The sequence below is a fragment of the Urocampus carinirostris genome, chromosome 12, assembly GCF_059441175.1.
Source record: "Urocampus carinirostris isolate Australia breed hairy pipefish chromosome 12, RoL_Ucar_1.0, whole genome shotgun sequence".
NCBI classification, from domain to species: domain Eukaryota; kingdom Metazoa; phylum Chordata; class Actinopteri; order Syngnathiformes; family Syngnathidae; genus Urocampus; species Urocampus carinirostris.
The window spans coordinates 21,224,989-21,244,727 of record NC_142360.1 but is presented as its reverse complement, the minus strand read 5'-3'; the positions used below and the strand labels follow the sequence as shown (position 1 = coordinate 21,244,727).

Genomic DNA, 19,739 nt, shown 5'->3' with positions numbered 1-19,739 from the left:
CTTATATGGACGCTCAGTCGCATCCAATGCCGACCGTTCCCCGCCTCTTTCCTTTCTCAGAAACCGAAACTTTTTACTTCATTTTTTTATCGATTTCTGACACGCGCGCTCTCGTACATGTGGGAAGTGCTGAGCCGGGGGGGGGTCCCCAAACTTTTCCCTGTGAGGGCCATTTAAGTTTTCCCTTCTCTGATGAGAGGCCAAGGTGACTTTGCAACATAAAAACAGGGTTTGTACACCTTGATTATGGCAAATTCAGGCACTTTTAAAAGGCCTTTCAAAACCAATTTTCTAATTTATCCAACACTTTTAAAAGAAGAAATCCAGTGTGAACAATATACAAAACGTCGAAATAATTTACAATCGTGTCGCACATGTTGTTGATCCTTAGAAAATATTTTATTTAGCTTTAAGTTCGAATCAACCATAAATATCTAAATATATATATATATATATATATATATATATATATATATATATATATACAGTAAATTCCGGACTATAGAGCGCACCCGATTATAAGCCGCACCCACCACATTTTAAGAGGATAACCGCTTTTGTACTTACACAAATCGCACCTGTATATAAGCCGCATGCGCCCACATTAAAACATGTAACACAATCACAAAAGTAACCCAAACCCGACTTTAAGTCCGGCGGTTGTAACTGAATACAAAGTACACAGTCCAAAAACCTGATCCTGACTAAGTCTCAGCTCAACAAGCAGCCAGAGAACCTTGCCAAGTCAGCAACCAAGCTTGATCAAGGTAGCAGCCATACTGGTGGGACAAAGCCAGCAACCTTAAAGAAGCCTCAAGCCACCAGCAGTCAACCTCTGCATCAACACCCTGCTTCTTGTGGTCCTCATACCAGGCCTACCAGGATTCCTCATCGCTCTACAGCCGAGGACATAAAGACTGGGCCGTCATCTTAATCAAAGCATAACTTCGCAGAACATCTCGTGGTTTCTAGGTATAGGTGTGACGTAAAAGGGGGAGTTCCATCAAAATTCCCAAACCTAATAAGCCAATATTGTTGTCTATCCAAATGCTGCCAGTTTAAGCTCTCAACTTCTAGTTTTGTTTTATTTTCTTATTATTGTTTTGTGTTCTATTCAAGCTTCTTCAGTCGATGATTAGAAAAATAAAAGTCCATAAATCCAAGTGTGTGTGTGTCTTGATTAAAGTATATTGAACAATCAAAACGGTAAAAAGAATTCACCTAAAGTGTGTGTAGCCACCCTTCAGAATAACTAAGCAAGATTTTTCATCCGTTTTCCTGACATAATGATCTAAAAACGTATGTGGTGCTCCAAAAGGGCCAAACGAGTTTTTGCAAGCATTTGCTTCTTTCCCACCGGTCTGTACACAAACCCAACCCAAGATAAATGCAGGGAGGTGACATTCACGAAAACCTGCACGATCTTTTTTCTTTCACTCGCCAAACTGGTCTGATCTTTTTTCAAACAAGGAGGGATTTGCCAAAATGTTGCTCTTTCTGCACGCTCGGAAAAATTCCCGGCATTCTTACAAACGGACCGATAAAACACACATGTCTCCGCCACTCACTCTTTGTCATTTCGTATTAATAAGCTAGCATTGACTTTTTTGGCCTCTCAGCCGTCCCACTGAACTACAGACGAGCATAAATACAACTGGAGTCTCAGTGGGAAAGTCAGAAGCAGATGATAGTATGGGAGAATCCGAGCCGGCGATTTTGAAACCCTACAGGTTTGGACCGCGAATGGAGGGAGACTGACGCAAGTGTCGGCAATGACTGAAAAGCTAGCTGTGAAAATGGCAGGAGCCGCGCTGACAGGCGAGGCAGCTGCTCTTACGTAACGTGTATTGACACAGAACCCATGTCTCATGTTGCTATTGTGCACTTATTACACACCGTCCAGAGACTTTCCTGCGTTCCACCTTTGGACTGTATATGGAGATTGCTCACTGCTTCGCGCTGCAGTTATCGCTTGTTCAGTCCTCTGCGGCGAAAGAAATCCACAGAAAGACATAGGATAACAAGATTTCCTTTAGTTCGATACTTTGTGCGACTACCTTGATTATGCAAAAGCACTCAAATCATCCTGATCATGGATTTCACTAGAGCCTTACAAATTGTCTCTGGAATGCTCTTCCAGACCTCTATCACAAGATGACTGAGCGGGGGGAATATTCGAGATCTTGCACGTCTCCACCTTTCCGCTTGAAGATGCCCCACATATGTTCTATTGGGTTAAGATCTGGAGACATGCTTGGCCAGTCCATCCGCTTTACCCTTAGCCCCTTTAGAAAAGCCTTGGTCATCTTAGAAGTGTACTTGGGGCCATTGTCAGGGCCAAATGCAACTCCCCAATTCCAGTTGCACCCATACAGCCCCAAACCATGACATTCACAACACCATGCTTGACTATAAACACGACACAAACATGTTTGTACTCCTCACCTGGTAGCTGCCACATATATGGCAAATATTTATATATCTCTTTCTCTCGCTCTCCCTCTCGCTCTCTCTCCCTCTGACACACACTCTACGCCAGAAAGTCCGCTTTAAAAAAAGTTACCACACTACTTCATGGATTTGACGCATACGAATAAATACCTTAACACATTTCATGACTTGACTTGACAATCTTATCTCCCGTATTTTGCGGTATACAAGGCACTCCTGGCAATAAGGCTCATTTTACATTTCTGGTCAATTTGGGGTCTTTAAATACGCTTTATAGTCTGGAAATTTAAGCTACTTTTAAGGGGATCCAATCATTTACTCAAATATTCTAATAATATGAATAAGAGGCTTGATTTTCTTAAAAGTTGTGTCCATAAAATCAAAAGATTCCACTGGCTGACGCCATCTTTTGGCTGAAACTGCCATTGCACCTCCTTTGATTGCGTGTGCGAGTAAGTGAAATTTGTAGATGCGCCCAAGTAAACTCTTCCCTTTTCATCTTTTTTGGGGTTTGTGTTGGCATTCGGAATGTATTTGAAACATTCCTTTTCTTAATTTCACCATTTTCATCGATGAAGAAAAGAAAACCACCATCACGTGCGTGCTCATCCACCGTTATTTTGCAGTGTATATATAAGGCACACCGGGTTGGTAAGGCGCAGTTTCACATTTAGAAAGCATAATTGAGAAAAATGCTCATAAAACAACTATATGAAATGTAACAAACAACATGGTTGATGATTGAATTGCATCGTCTAGTTGCAAATTCCATTACATTCCTCATTTGTGGACCCCCACAAACCCTTGAGTCATTCTCTGGTCTGTTTGCAAGAAAGCCGACATGTGACTCAAATGTAGCACCTCCTCCTTGTAACCCGATACCGAATCAGCTGGCAGAAACACAAAACTAAATCAATTCAACCACTCTCCACTCCCCAGCATTCTCTGCAAACTGCTTTGTGACGTTCTCAGAGCACGAGTGACGTGTAATCAGCTTCTCACTTAGCATTGTTACGAGCGAGTGTCTCATTACGGGAGTAATTATAAGAAGATGGCCAGGCAAGGTCCAATTGGAATACAAAAAGTGAAATTCAAGCAATAGCCAGAATACAGAACGTTCTCAATCTGTTGCCTAAATATATTTGTAGGAAGTTGATTTTTTTTCTCTCTACTGAAGCACGCTTTTTATTTTATTTTTTGGGGGTTCAGGAAATCCAAATTAATTTTTATCCCAGTAATAACAACCAAAAATGCAGCTCAACAGGGAGAATATTTTGTTTTCATTTGGAGGATTTCTTATTTTGATGGCCTATGAAAATGCAGTTGATTTTATCTCATTATGAGTCTATTTTTAGCCGCTTTATGTTAATGTTGTTCTGTAATTTACATGTTAGAATGACAAATCAATTGTACAGATGCTCCCCTACTAACGACCTACGTAAAACTGTAGATCCGAACATTTTTTGGGGGATGTGAAAAAATATCCACACATTGCTGTGAGTTTGATTTTGTGTGCACCTTTTTCAAAATAGAGGGCAACACTGTAGTGCTTCTTTCCGCCATGTGGCACTGTGAGAGGGCACCCAGCATCCACCCCAAGGAAGAAACCCGGCTTCTACTTCCTGGTTCGTGTGTAATCATACTAATGTGTAATGTATAGCTAGCGCGATAAGAATCTGGACGTTTTTATTGTTTAATATCTCGTGCATCCATTCAATATGGTTGGTGTAAAGAGAAAAGAAGAAGCAAGCCGTTTATTTTTAAACGAAAGTGGAATAAGAAAGCTTGATGCGGTTGAGTAAATGGTCAGAACGCTTTTTTTCGGCCACTTTTTACCACGGAGAGGACCTCTTGAAGCCCATCTTCCAAAGGTACCGTATTTTGCGCACTATAAGGCGCACCAGGTTATAGGGCGCACCCCGAAAATATAGTTTTTGGTCCTATATCTTCCATAGATAAGGCGCACCGGATTATAAGGCGCTACAATGGGAACGTCGACAAAACAGTCAGATGATTCAGTCAAACTGATTACCCCCTTAACATTCCCAAAGCTTGCAAAGAAGCAAATACGTGTCGTAGACACGTGCGGATGCGGTGTCCGTACGATGTCACTTAAATGCGTCATTTCAAATATCATTCGGAAGGTTAAAGTCTTGGAATTCAAGAAATGCCAACCGTCCCTTAGTTTCTATTTTCTTTTTCGCTCGCAACTGTGCATATGACAATAAACACTTGGAATTGAGTTTAATTCACTCAACTCATCACAGCAACATCAAGATCGTTCTAAAACAAGATACCGGGAAAATATAAAGCCGCATAACTCACCTAAGTTCTCACGTTCAATAATGATACGCAATCATTGTCTTCTTACAACCGTGAGTGAAGTAAATCCAGGAGAGTAGAATATTTACAAATACAGACTAATGAAACATGTTTCTTTATGGCGTACTGTAGCAAGCTTGCTACGCCATTGCTAAACTCAGCCGATTGCAGGGTTTGTTTTCAAATGATGATTGACACATTGGTTAGCCAATGAAACGCCGGTATATAAATCCCAGCATACACCGCGGACTTGCTACGCCATTGCTAAACTCGGCCGATTGCAGGGTTTGTTTTGGCCATCTAGCCAATCCGAGGCTCCGAATAACTTCAGCCAATAGTGATCGATTCAAATGATGATTGACACATTGGTTAGCCAATGAAACGCCGGTATACAAATCCCAGCATACATCGCGGACTACTCCACGTTCGGGGTAAAATCGAGTCGGCGGCTGTTGAGTAAGTTGCGAGACCTTGCGAATTTAATATTGAGCCATATATAAGGCGCACTGTGTTATAAGGCGCATGGTCAGCTTTTGAAAAAAATTAAGACTTTTAGGTGCGCCTTATAGTGCGGAAAATACGGTAACTTAAACACAACTCTATTTATCTTGATAGCGCATATTATTTTATTAAATGTTATTTTTTTAACACAAAACAATACAGGTTACTTATAAGAGCCTTAAACATACTTATATAAACCTTAAACATAAAACATATAACAGTGAAGCAACTTACCAACAAATTCAACTTACGAACGATCTTGTTTGTAAGTAGGGCAGCGCCTGTATTTCTCTATTGTATTCTAAGCATTGTAAGTGAAAAGTTTTTCATTGTAACACATGAAGAGCACAATGAAATTAACATTTACCTTTGGCATTGTGGCTAAAAGATAGCGTGACAATGAGATAAGGGGTGGCAGTAGCTCAGGAGATAGAGCTTGTCTTGGGACCAAAGATATTGCAGGTATGATTCCCGGCTCATCCGAGTTAAAAGTCTAAGTGTCTTTGAGTAGAGTGTGAAGTGTATAGTAAATTGCCTTGGAGGTTCCTTGTGACTGGTAAAGCGCTATATAAATGCAGTCAATTTACCTTTACCATTACCATAAAAGCCAATGCCTTTTAGTACGTCATCTTTGTCACTAATGCTCCGATGGTTGAAGTTCTGCCCTCTCACTGCTGCAACCCAGATTAGAAACCCGTTACAACCAATATTTTGTGGCAAAACCTCATGGGTAACGTGCAAACAAATGTTGGGTTCTTTTAGGTAAAAAAAAGCTAAGAAAAAAGCGTTAAACACGAATAAATAGGATAGCTAAACAAAAGTGTGGCAAGACCCAACAAAACTCCACTTTACAAATTACAGTGAATCTCAGGAGTCTATTAATAAAATAAATAGAAATAAATGCCTTAAGACAAAAAAAACGCAATAAACCATTAAAGACAATAAAAGTTGTCTTTCTTGTCTTCCTTCACAGCACAGTGCTATTTTCATGGACTTTTTGGACATTTTTTACAAATTACCCTTTTTTTAATTGATGCTCACTATGTTTTATGTGTTGTGACCCAATGCAACATCTAATGCGGCCTAGACATCCTGGAAGGGGGATTACCACTTGTGAGGTCCCTTCTCAAGTTTTCTTAGTTTTCTCATGTTGATGTTTTTAGTCTTTCCTTGCCTGAATGTTGGTTTCAGATCGGGAGTTGGTATTATTATGGCTGTGCAGTCCTTTGAGAGATTTTGTGATCAAGGGCTGTACAAAAAATGTGACTTGACTTGATTGGCTGCTATGTTTGCTATGATGTCTATTTACATAGCTGACACATCAAGCTCACCTGAGCTGAACCATGACAAACTTAAGAACCCTAACCCAGGAAAAGGATATAAAAAAGGAATGAAAACATTTTACCAAAGGACTCAAACTACTCATCTACTCAACAGAACTTTCCTCCCTGACAACACATTTTCAACTGCTTCTCTCAAATTGTAAGAGCCATATTGACTCATTTATGACGGCCTACAGAAAATCTAGTTCTGTAGCTATAGAAGCATGGGGCATATCAAAAGAAAGCTTGAACCTTTATCATTCATTAGAAAAAATATGTTTCTAGCCTTGACTATTGTTTCGTACAAACTGTTGAACATTGTTTCTCGAAAATACTCGTGTCCAAGAAAACTGCAAAGAAAAGTTGAGTAAAAGGATGCATTTCAAACAAAACTTCCAATTTGGTGCTTTTTGAATAAAAATTGTGATAGCTCCAATATCTAAACCAGTGTTTTCAATCTTTTTAGTGCCATGGCACATTTCTTTCATTAAAAAACCCCGCGGGACATCACCAGTCGGTGTCGTTATATCTCTAGTAAAAGGAAATTTAAATAAAAGATAGCTCTTACTAGACCGCACAGGCACCTAAATGGGATAAATTCCCATGCCACAGTATGTTTTTTAATTACTGTGCCGCAGCACAGTTTGTTAATTAAGTGTGCCACGGCACAATGGTTGACAAATACTGATGTAAACAATGCTTTCCATCAACACTTTGCTTGCAAAATAACATTTTATTGCAAGAACCCTGACAACTACACTATGGATTACTTCTATCCTATGGACATGGGTTTTAGCGCACAAAAATGCGTTTATTCAAGGAATCAACTTCTTGCCCCGAAGAATTCTCGTGCCGGCGTGATGAAGGGGCCTATCGTGGAAGAAGAGCCCGAGCTAGCAGCGTTATAAGTCTTCGGTACCATCCGTAATCATGGTAAATGCGAACTCACTACCAAATAAGACCAACGAGTGCTGGTGGAAAACATCGAAGCGCACAGGGAGCGCAGTTGCTTTGTTTTGCGGAAACGTGGCTCCAATTAGCATTCCGGACGCTAACGTGTAGCCACCCGGAGCAATTCGGCTTCAGCGCCACTATACAGAGACACAAAAGCCTGGGGGAATCGGAGAGGAGGCGAACTTGCTAACACGAGGTGGTGTATTCCTGGACACAAAGAAAAGATGTCCATCTGCCGCAGAGATGTCGAACTTTTGGACTGGCGTGTGACGTCATCCACTCCGCTACAAGCACCCCTAGGGCCTCATGTTAATCTGTAAATAAACAACGGGGTAGACTGCTGGAAGTGTGAATTTCCCTACGGGCATGAATAAAGTATCTATCTATCTATCTATCATCTATCTAATACACTAATTATGCATGAACTTTGGATGGACTTTTCAGAACTCTATATTTTCGGTGAAATTATCATACTGTTTCGGTCACCATGGTGATCGTGTTCCCTCTGACGTGCAGGAAACGTCATCCCAGACGATGACAATGGGACTTCATCTATTTTTTTTTAAATCAAAAATCTCTGTTGAAGCTCTGATGTCCATTTGTCCATGCCTTGTGACAATCCCCACACTGCTTCACAACACCTACTTGCCATATGGGGCTACCTGCACAAACTCATTCACCGGAAAAAGAAAGCGACACTAGGAGGTGGGGGCTACTCGGTGTGTGGACAAAGATCTGACAAAAGCCATTTCTGCCATCTAATGTCTTTTTAGCATATTGAAATCATTCCCAAAGGTGTTATAATTACTGATGAGTAGCCACCAAGATGTGCAAAACACACTCACATTCACCAAACATTCATCCACTTGGCTCTTCCCTAGCTGACACTGAACATTAAGCCCACAGCAACACAAGTGTGAGCTGGTGTGCCATACAAATCTTTATCAGCATAGAGGACCGACAGCATGCACTAGTTTACCACCTCCGCATCATATGGTTTAATCCCACCTTGACCCCGCCACACTGGCCAAGAAGGCCACCTGGGAGCCCAGGTTAGCCAGTCTACCTATCCTTCGACATTCACATCCATCCTTAGCACACAGTCTTGCATCCATTAAATTAATCGACTTCACATTCAGAGCACGTTCCTATCTATCTATCTATCTATCTATATCCCTCAAGAGGGGTGACCGACAGAAAGACACACACATACAATAACAAAGAAAATAAAAGGGAAATAAATAACAACAACAACAAAAAAACACACAAAATTTTTTGGACCATGGCCAACCCAATTGCCCAAACACCCAAACAAGTTAGGCACCTCGGCACCCAAGTTGGTCATGCTTTCGTCCCTCCAGATGAAACGGGACACCAGAAAGCAGCCATGTCACTCGGGTCAGGGTGACACAACACACTCTTTTGTTCAACAGCAGGGCCCGACAGCTTTCACTGGTTTACCCCTGCTGCATCATACGGGTGCCCAGCCCATCCTTAAGAACGCGTCCACAATCCCACTATCCTTTCACAACACCTCTCCACTCCTTTCGATCACCAACAAGAGCTCTAGCTTCCATTATATTTAGACCTCTTTCCTGCAGTGCACTCATAACACCATCCATCCACGTCAATCGCGGCCTTCCTCTTGGTCTCCTTCCACTGAATTCTGCTCTGTAGATCCTCTTCAACATTCGCTCCTCATCCATCCTCTCCATGTGTCCAAACCAACAGAGTACTCTCTTATCAACAAGATTGCTCAGTTCCACGACTACTCCAGTTCTGTCTCTCACAATTTCATTTCTCAGTCTATCCAATCTGGTCACTCCTAACATAGTCCTCAAACACTTCAACTCAAAAACATTCAACTTCCTTCTAAAATCTGCGTTCAGGCTCCAAGTCTCTGCACCATACAACACAGTCGGCACAATCACACTCTCATACAGTCCCCTCTTAACATCCATACTCATACTCTTGTTGTTCATCACTCTCCTCAGAGCACCCAAAACCTTGAACCTTGAGCATATTCCTGATAACAGCAAAGTGTAATGTGAAGTTAACACTCCTGAACAGTGTTGAATGATCTTAAATAGCTCTAAGTCAAATTATTATTATTTTTTTTAACCAGCCAGACACTTGAGGTGCTAAGCAACCCCAAAGCTCCGAGACTAAAATCGCCCCTGACGCACAACATGTCGGAGTGCGTCGGCGATCACTCCTATTACGGCAGAATCATGAGAAAGCGGCAATGGTACAGAGATACAACGTCAAGGGACAGTGCGTGATATTTGACCACTATATGTCGCTACATTAAGTAGTGTAAACGAGTGCTACAGAGCACAAAAGAGTAACACAAACTACGGAGATTCAGAGTAACCAAACTGCGATATTACACTTGTCAATTACTTGCAGAGCCTTGCACGACTTCTCCAGCACTCTAGCATAAAGTTCTTTTGGTCTTTGGGTAGCCACAGTAGGAAGAAGGCAGAGAATCATGACTGCTCCCTCTCGGTGACGTTTGTGTTATAAAAAATACATTAAAAAAATAATTTTGTGCCATTCTGCATTAAATGCCAGCATCTCTCAGTCACCTCCTCACCGTAGGTTTTGACACTGGCGTTTTGTGGCTACTCTTTAAAGGTAGGGTACATCGTTTGAAAGTATATTTTCTCTAATATGTATGTTTAAACAATGCCTGAGTTCAAAGAGCCTTTATCTTATTTTTTCCACCTGGCTTGTCTGCGTTTTTCTTTCTTACATTAAAAGTGTTGCACACCGGGATGCACAGCACATTAGTTGGAAGTAAATGAAGAGGGGACAGGGTTGGAGAGTGACTTTAAGGTCCTCCTTGCAGTTTTTGGTCAATGTAGTATGAAGTATTTATCCGAGCAAATCAAAGAGATCAAAGGATAAAAAGCTTACCACGTGTTGTGAGTCATAATTTTATTCATATTTAGTTTATTTTGTCATTTATTAGCATATTTGGAATTGGAGTAATCCAAAAGTAATTGAAAGTAATCCAGTTAAAGTAACCCTACCCAACCCTGGTTATGCATTAATGTGGTCACGACTTTACAGAGTTCCTGCAGCTTAAGGCAATTCTTGTTTTTTTATTTAAACTTTTTATTGCCTTTCGAGATAAAATTTAAGACCAAGTCAACAAAAAAAAATACGACAATTGAAACAATCAAAACAAAATGAAAACGCAAACATTTCTTGCACACAATAAATGTCATATACATCACCTCGCACAGCTTTTAGCCATAGTGAGAAACGTCGGTCGGACAGCCACTTCTAATTTAATGTACACTTTCCGCGTATGGTCCTAAGCAAATGTCTCTGTGTGAAGTTGCTATGTGTATTGTGGGTAGACTCAATAGATGCGCCTGTTCTGAAAGGCACGACTGAAACCACATCACCGTTTTAACAGTTCGATCATTGTGGTCATGCGATGTTGCCACGCTGTGACAATTGATAAGATAAAATCCAAATCTTTTTAGTTCAAACAAATATAAATTTTATTCATCTGTTCACATATTAAATACTATCGAAAATTAGATTTAAGACAATTTTATGCCAACTAAGGCCTTATTTTGCCTTTTAAGACTTTTCAAGGTTCCACGGGAACCCTGTTATTAGTCAGGAGATTATGGCAGAGAACCAATTTGCAATTTCCAGACAGCACCTTTAGGAAGCTTCTTCTTGAAGACCTCTAAGGTATCTAAACAATATGATAGTTCAGCAATTTTCTCTTATTATTCAAATCAATATAGTTTTTTTCTTTAAATTATTTTTTTTAAAAATAATAGAAGGCACTAAATAATACAAAATGTCACTTTTTGAAAATATGTTTACCTTTTTTGTACTTGTGAATGGGAAGCTTCTTCAACTGATCTTTGCGGAGGCGGCTCCTCCGGGCTCTGTGTCGATCTTGGACGAACTTTGTGATCTAGGAAGAATTAAACCATTAAAAAACAAATACATAACAAAATACCCAAATCTTGAGTAGTCATTAAGATTAATAACCGAATCCTTCTGCAAAAGTATCAGCAATCATTCTTTAAACTTTAAGTTCTTTATTGTTAAATGAGAACAGATAGGCATTACTGGTATCAGCTACCATTGCGAGTAATGATACATTAAAAATGCGAATAACAGTGTGATTGCATGTCTTAGTTAACATTTTTGTATTGCTCTTTTTCAAGTTTTGTACTGCTGAATTGCCGTGTTCTCTGTAGCCATTAGTTGATTTGTTTACTTAGTCACATGACACGGGTAATCAGGAAGTTGTAGCAGGAATGCATCATGCATTAACAAAAGCTGACTGCTATCTTCCATACTAGTCGAAGCCTGGTTGTACGCGTACAGTTTTATTTGATGTTCAAGAGCTGTATAATGTTGATTTTGTCCTATTTCGACAGATACAAATGATTACATTTATAATAGCAACTTGATTTGTGTTTGCTATTGTTGACAGACAGAAACAGACCTTGACTTGATCAGTTTTACTAAGTCTTCAATAATTTAGAGCTACCAATTACTAAGAATCTAAGAATAGTCAATATACGCAATTTAATAGCATATCACTAAATACAATTTTTTTAAAACTAACAAAATAAAAAAATAAAAACATCAAGCAATCTAAATTTTTGTTAATTTTTTTTTTTTTTACAAATCCATTGATTATCACTAATATAAAATGGTTATATCTATTCTAAATATTGTACATTAAATTTATTCAAGAGATAGTGTGTATTCATTGAGCACACACAATATGCACCGTGCGGTATAGTGCAACCACAAATGAGTTCTAAAAAGCACAAGAAAGAATAAAAACTATGGAGGCTCAAAGTAAGCAAAACAAATTTGACTTTTCATTTTTTATCCAACCTTTTTGAGGTTATTGGGTACCTGTAGCAGCAAGACGGTGGACATATGTCAGCTTGCATTATGTGAGTCTAATATCATGTATAATATATGCTAAATTTAGATGATAGTTCATGTATGTTTTCTTTTTATATGAACCATTGATTTTTAAAAAAATGTCACCACTAGGAGACGCTAAATAACACACACTTTCCCTTTAAGGATTACTACTTTGTTGTTTGCAGTTATTTTTACAGTTGTAACCTTGTCCAAGAATCACTTTTAACCTAAACATTTTAGTATTTAGTATTTGTAATATTTGGCACCTCAGGTGATTGCAAAATGGGTCTAGAAGACAAAAAAAAACCTATGGAATGGTCATTTCATCATTACTTCATATTCAAAATCACACTCTGCTATGTGTGATGGGAACAGAGTGATCTGCATCGATACCGATATAGTGGTACTGGGTGGTACCCGCCTATTCCTTATTACAAACTTACCATAAAGACAACAATGAGGATGAGGCAGATTCCAACAATGATGAGGAAGGGGATCAAGTAGTACTCGAGTGGCAGGCTGAAGTCTGGCATGAGAATCAAGCGGCCCCTGAAGCACCGGGAACAAATTCAAAGAGTGGTAAGCAGGCCACAACAAGACTTAACTAGTCTTTGAGTTATACAAGTGGACGTCAACTAACCCTTTGTCAAACAGGTAGTCTTCTTTCAATGAGTTTGCCGTTCCTTCACTCACAAACACGGAGGGAATATCGATCTGCTTCATGATGTCAACTAAAAACAAAATATTATATAAAAATTACATTTGATATCATATTTGGCAGCACGGCGGCGCAGTGGTTAGCGCTTGTGCGGCACAGTTCATGTCATGGGAACCTGTCGTGGGTTCAAATCCAGCTCCGGACTTCCTGTGCGGAGTTTGTATGTTCTCCCCGTGCTTGCGTGGGTTTCCTCCGGGCACTCCGGTTTCCTCCCACGTTCCAAAAAAAACATGCATTTCAGGTGAATTGCCCGGTCCAAATTGTCCCTAGGTGTGAATGAGCGAGTGAGTTGTCTGTCCCCGTGTGCCCTGCGATTGGCTGGCAACCAGTTCAGGGTGTCCCCTGCCCACTGCCCAGAGATGGCTGGGATGGGCTCCAGCCCCCCCGCGACCCTAATGAGGATGAGCGGTATGGCTAATGAGATGAGATGAGATCATATTTGTCTTTTCTGAGGACGAGCCTCCACAGTTTACACATTCTGCAGGTGCTCAAACAGTGAGCTAAAAAGAACCCTACCAGGAGCCATTCATTTGATCTGTTGGAGGACGGAACATCTAAAACAAGGGTGATTGACCTTTTTGAAGCTGAAACTACTTTATTGTTACTGACTAGGGCAAAGATCTACCAGTTTGATATGGCTTTCAGAAACTGTTATGACAAAGTTTACACCAGTGCTGTGCAGTCAGAGAGGCAGATGAAGCTGTGTCTCACCTGTCATCATGGAAACCTATCTACCTATCTAGCTACCCTGGTCATATACCCAAAATGTCAACCATTATGTTGAGGTTCAGGGCTTCGCTCTCGCTGAGTTTTGTAATTTTTTTATTATCCACCAGTCATTGTTCTTTTTTTTGTGGATGTTCCACACGATGGATTCTGTCCTCCTGTTGCGCAGCGCAGCCTCCATTGACACGCTCGGGCTTGTCAGCGCACTCGTCGGCGCGCTTGGAAGCGGCACTGTCGGACCCAGAGAAGCGGGTGCAGAGGAGGGGCCAGAGCCAGCCAAACTATCCCTTACTCCTCCCGGGTCCTCCCCAAAAATTTATGAAAATTCGGGTTTGCTCCGGGCTCGGGCCCTCAAATAAAGGTAATAATTAATACCCGCAGGCCAAAGTCGGATTGGGCTGTATTTTTTGGGCCCAATCTTGCCTCTAGCTGGAACCTATTCCAGTTACATTGAGGACCCTAAGAACTGGTTGGTGCGCAATCGCACGGCATATGGAGAAAAACAACCACTTATTAAATCCTAGTTTGGATTGCTAATGAACCACTTGGTACGTGGAAGAAAACTAGAGTTCCTGGAGAAAACCTACTCAGGCACGAAGAGAACATGCCAGCCAACTAGACATAAGGAAGCTGGTAGCTGGAAATGTACCCAAGACCTCTGTATTGTGAGGTAGACGTGCTAACCAGATACCCATGGTGCTATCTTAAAAATGAGTTATCCCTTAAAAATGTTCTGGTCACTTGATTCAAAGCTAACGTTCAGCAGCATTTGCAAGACAAGGGGGACACTAAAAGCGTGTTGGGGGCGGCAGTAGCTCAGGAGGTAGAGCGCTCGTCTTGGAATCAAGGGATCCCAGTTCGAATCCCGGCTTGTCCGTGTTACATGTCGAAGTGTCCTTGGGTAAGACACTGAACCCCTAATACCCTCAATAAGCAGGTTAGCGTCTTACATGGCTGCAATACATGGCCGCTATTGGGAAATGTGAAGCACACTGTAAAATGCTTTGGGAAGTCATTGACTTCAAAAGCGCTTATATAAATGCAGATAGTTTCATTTCATTAATAAATAGACCAGCTGTAATTAACCATGTAATCCTTGTCCTCTGTGCGTCTGACCATCCACCGTGAATGTATTTGCAGCAATTACATTGGGATTCTCAATCAGAGGCTGTGAGGCAGGCGTGAAAAAGGGGGAGAGATTTAATTCATCTTAAATCCACGTCGTTACAAGAAGAAACACGCCTGGTTGGTCTGCAGCAGAGCGTGCGCCGCATTTAAGCACCTCAGGATGATTCATGAGGCTTTCAAGTGAGGACAGGGGACAGATACGATCACGGCGATTCCAGCGGCCTGTGCTCGGCGCCTGCAAGGCATTGCAACATTCCTGGGAAACGTCTCGGGACTTGACAAAGATTCCTGTACTCTGCTCTCCTGGGCTGTGCAGGATGCTCGCATGCTTATGTACGGGGTGAGGAGGAAGAGGAGGCGCGAGTGAACTTACGATCATTGGAGCCCATGCTGATCAGATCTTCTGAGTCCACATTGTGGACAATGGCTGCCTTGTAGCCAGCTTTCTGCGCATTGAGCACCTAAGAGAAGAAAAAGCATTTGCATCCTGGTTAGCTGACAAATTCATCCGCAGTGCGTTTAAACTGTGGTCTCACTAATCCCTATTTTTCTTAGATTTCACTTGTGATCTTCTAGTGACTGACATAGCTTATTTCAACTCAACTTGTTATTATGACAATCAACATAATAATTGCATGATAAATTGTTATTTTAGAAATGCGTATCAAACTTGGCTGCCCTTTGTGCCAATCAATAACAAAAAGGAGTTCTCAGTTTCAAAAGGTTGGTGACCACTGATGAAAACTTTTGTTCATTTTTAAAAGTATTATTTTATTTTTCTATTTTACAAAAGGTTTTCGATTGCATGAAAGTTGGCTAATTTAATATTTGTCATTCAATATATACAGTATTTCTAGAATTATTTATTTAATTGTAATTTAAAAAGTTGGTTTAACAGAACCTTGACTGAGTGTTTGTTTTCCAATTTGTACTCTACCATACTTTATATTTTAACTCATAAGGCAGGATAAAGTAGATGGAAAATACATTTTCTCTTTTGAGTATTATTTGTATTATCTGAGTACTGTATTTTCCAGGCTATTCGTCTTAGTTAGGGTTAGGGTTAGTTTTCATCGTTTGGCTGAGGGTGCGACTCACACCCCGGTGAGACTTATCTGTGAAATTGTTGCCACATTATTAGTAGAAAAAAAAAAAAAAAACCTTACACCGATGAAATATTTCTGCCAATCAGACGAGATTTCTGTGTCGACTTCCAAAAGGATCAATGTCTTGACATTTTATTTTTTCCCTTTATTCAAAAAAAGAAAGGAAAAAAAATGGGCTGACTGGAAAAGCTGAGCTTATTTTAGTCCCCCTCCCCTTGACAGTCTAAACACTTTTCACATTTCACTTCATTCATAGTTCATTCAGACAAGGGACCTTAAGAAACAAACTATAATGTTCCTCCATGAAAATAAGAGGATCTTGCAACAATTTGACAACCCAGCATATAATTTCTAGTCTTGGCAGACAAAAGTCCTTCCTTACTGAATGCAACATGACATTCACCTTGGAATGTTCCCAAGGGCACGAGAAGGACCCATTCACCCTGGTAGATAAAATTCCCCGATCGGATGATATGGAGATAAAACTCTGGTCTGAATACCAGATGACATTTTTGGAGGAAACCAGACACTTCCAATATCCTTGCCAAAACCACCACTTCAGTCAATCCATACTTTCCAGATGCATTGTAAATAACTGTAAAAGTGATTACACAGGTAGCGAAGCTAACATGCTAAATTCCAGACTTCATTCCCCAAGCGTATGTACAAGAAACAACATGCCTGATTCGCGCACACCCAAAGTGTTTTCGATACAATTAACAGCCAACTTGCCGCAACAGGTCCTTGTAAAACCCCTGGGGACATCCAGAAAATAAAAGAAAAAACACACATCAGTTCTTAACCTATCGACAAAACTACTCAACTATGAGAGGCCGTTTGAGGGTTCCTACAGCTTAAGGCAAGGTAAATTCAAGACTTTTTAATTCCTGTTGAAATCAAATTTAAGACAAAGGCGATAGAAAAACACACAATTGAAACAAACAAAACACCACATGAATTAGAGGCAATTTAAAAACCTTTTTTTTTTAAATGTATTATTTTTTTTATTAACATCACATTTGTTCCAGTTGAAAGCCTTCCAGGCAGCACGGCGGGGCAGTGGTTAGCGCGTGTGCGGCACAGTTCTGAGGTCACGAGATCGAACTTTCCTGTGTGGAGTTTGCATGTTCTCCCCGAGCTTGCGTGGGTTTCCTCCGGACACTCCGATGCACACTAATCTGTCTGTATACAGTTCAACGTCAAACTGGAGTTGCTCCGAGTACACACTAGTATGTGTGATAGAGTATAATAGTACGGGTGAGAGAGTATAGTCATACGTGTTTGACCACACAGTAGTGTGTATGAGTATAGTAATATATCTGAGAGAGAGAGTCTACTAGTATACATGAGAGAGTATAGTATTTATAAGAGAGCCTAGTAGTGTTAATAAGAGTATAGTATTGCACGTGCGAGAGTATGACATAGTATGTGAGAGCAAGTATCATTAATTTCTAAAACGGCCTCTCTTACAAAACAGAATACTTTCATTACAGTAACACTGAAGTCATTGTCTTTGGCCCACAAAAACCCAGAGAAAGTGTCATCAGTCATCTGGAATCACATAGTTTAAAAGCTAAAAATCAGGTTAGCAATCTTGGGGTAATGATGGACTCAGACTCAGAGGATGAATTTGTCTTGGCCTGGCACAATTAAATCCATAACATCATCAGCCTTTTACCATCTCAAAAACATTGCCAGGATCAAAGGTTTACGGTCTAAACCAGACTTAGAGAAACGTATTCATGAATTTATCTCTAGCAGGTTAGATTACTGTAACGGCCTTCTGATTGGACTTTCTAAACGAGCTGTAAGACAGCTGCAGAACATTCAGAACGCTGCTGCTCGGGTCCTGACTAGAACCAGGAAGTACGACCGTATTAGTCCTGTGCTCAGGTATCTGCACTGGCTTCCTGTCGCTCAGAGAATAGACTTTAAAACAGCTCTGCTGGTGTATAAGTCTCTTCATGGTCTAGCACCAAAGTACATCTGTGACATGTTGGTCCCATATGAACTATCTCGGACCCTGAGAACCTCAGGGACAGGCCGTCTGCTGGTGGCAAGAGCCAGGACTTAACAGGGTGAAGCTGCGTTTCAGTTCCATGCAGCTAAACTCTGGAATAGTCTTCCTGATGACGTCAGACAGGTGTCTACTCTGACAGTGTTTAAGTCCAGGCTGAAAACCGCTCTGTTCAACTGTGCATACAACTGAAAGGGTTCTATCTCCACTCTTCACTTTTACATTATCTTAATTAATTGATTTTATTATGTTTTATCTGGGGCAGCACGGCGGCGCAGTGGTTAGCGCGTGTGCGTCACAGTTCTAAGGTCTCGGGAACCTCATGTGTGGGTTCAAATCCAGCTACTGGACTTCCTGTGCGGAGTTTGTATCTTCTCCCCGTGCTTGCGTGGGTTTCCTCCAGGCACTCCGGTTTCCTCCCACACTCCAAAGACATGCATTTCAGGTGGATTGGCCGGTCCAAATTGTCCCTAGGTGTGAATGAGCGAGCGAGTTCTCTGTCCCTGTGTGCCCTGCGATTGGTTGGCAACCGGTTCAGGGTGTCCCCTGCCCACTGCCTGATGATTGCTGAGATGGGCTCCAGCACCCCCGTGACCCTACTAATGATAAACGGTGCAGCTAATGAGATGAAATGTTTTATCTGTGGTTTTAATGCATTTTAAAAACCACATTTTAAATTTTCAATGTCTTTTCTGTGTGTGCCGGAGGACATCAGGTCTGTGGGGACCGTTGATATTTAAGAGGAGGCTCTATGTTTTAACTGTAATTGTGAGTTTTTAACCTGTCTCTTTGCCGTTTCTGTAAAGCACTTTGAATTGCCTTGTGTATGAATTGTGCTATAAAAATAAACTTGCCTTGCATTACAATTAAATTTAAGTTCCTTAATGAATTACCACAGAATGTGTGGTTATGAGAACATGTGTCTTTTGAGAAAGATGAAGGGGGGTTTTCACATCCATGGCGACGTTTGCTGCGTCATGGATGTGCAGGAAACGGAACGAAAAAAAACAGTAAGACACCAAAAGGGATCTCTTCCCGTTTGTGTTCCTCCAATTGGAGACCGAAAAGTGCGGTATCCTGTTTAGCTATTGTTGCATCCAGCTTGCTGCCAGCAGATGTCAAGAAGGAAAAAGGATGTGACAAAATCATCTTGAATTTTTATGCGTGTTCTGGAATTGGGGACAAGAGCGAGGCTATTGTATTCCGGTCAAAGGTCCGTGTGAGCTGTTTGAGTTTGACTACAATTACAATCGAATAAAATGTTTAACTTAATAAACACCTTAACCCCCGTGGCATGCATTTTTTGGTCAGTGTAAGTTATTTGGACGTGAGCTTTAAACTAACTTTAATAATCTTATTTATTATTATTAATATATTTACTTGCAACCACTCAGAAGGTTTGGTGGAATCAGACCTATCCATCCATATATAGTTTTTAATATATTTATTGGTTCCCCCCGCCCATTAGGACAGTACAAGTCATAAAAGTGGCTATAAAGAAAACTAACTCCACTGCGCACTGGAGATTAAAACAAGAGATCAATTTCCAAACAACTGAATAAGACCGAAAA

The 19,739-nt window shown here is 40.8% G+C and overlaps 1 protein-coding gene across 6 annotated transcripts in view; it reads right to left on the bottom strand.

Annotated features, from left to right (window-relative positions):
• Window positions 1–19,739, bottom strand: part of rnf13 (ring finger protein 13) — a 62,807-nt gene that overhangs the window by 7,275 nt on the left and 35,793 nt on the right. For all 6 annotated transcript variants that reach the window (XM_088350401.1, XM_088350397.1, XM_088350402.1 and 3 more), the window contains exons 5-8: window positions 15,419–15,506; window positions 13,114–13,204; window positions 12,917–13,022; window positions 11,403–11,496 (exon numbers count right to left, since the gene is read on the bottom strand). In XM_088350401.1, the coding sequence (XP_088206527.1) occupies window positions 11,403–11,496; window positions 12,917–13,022; window positions 13,114–13,204; window positions 15,419–15,506 (379 nt within the window). The remainder of the gene's footprint in view (window positions 1–11,402; window positions 11,497–12,916; window positions 13,023–13,113; window positions 13,205–15,418; window positions 15,507–19,739) is intronic.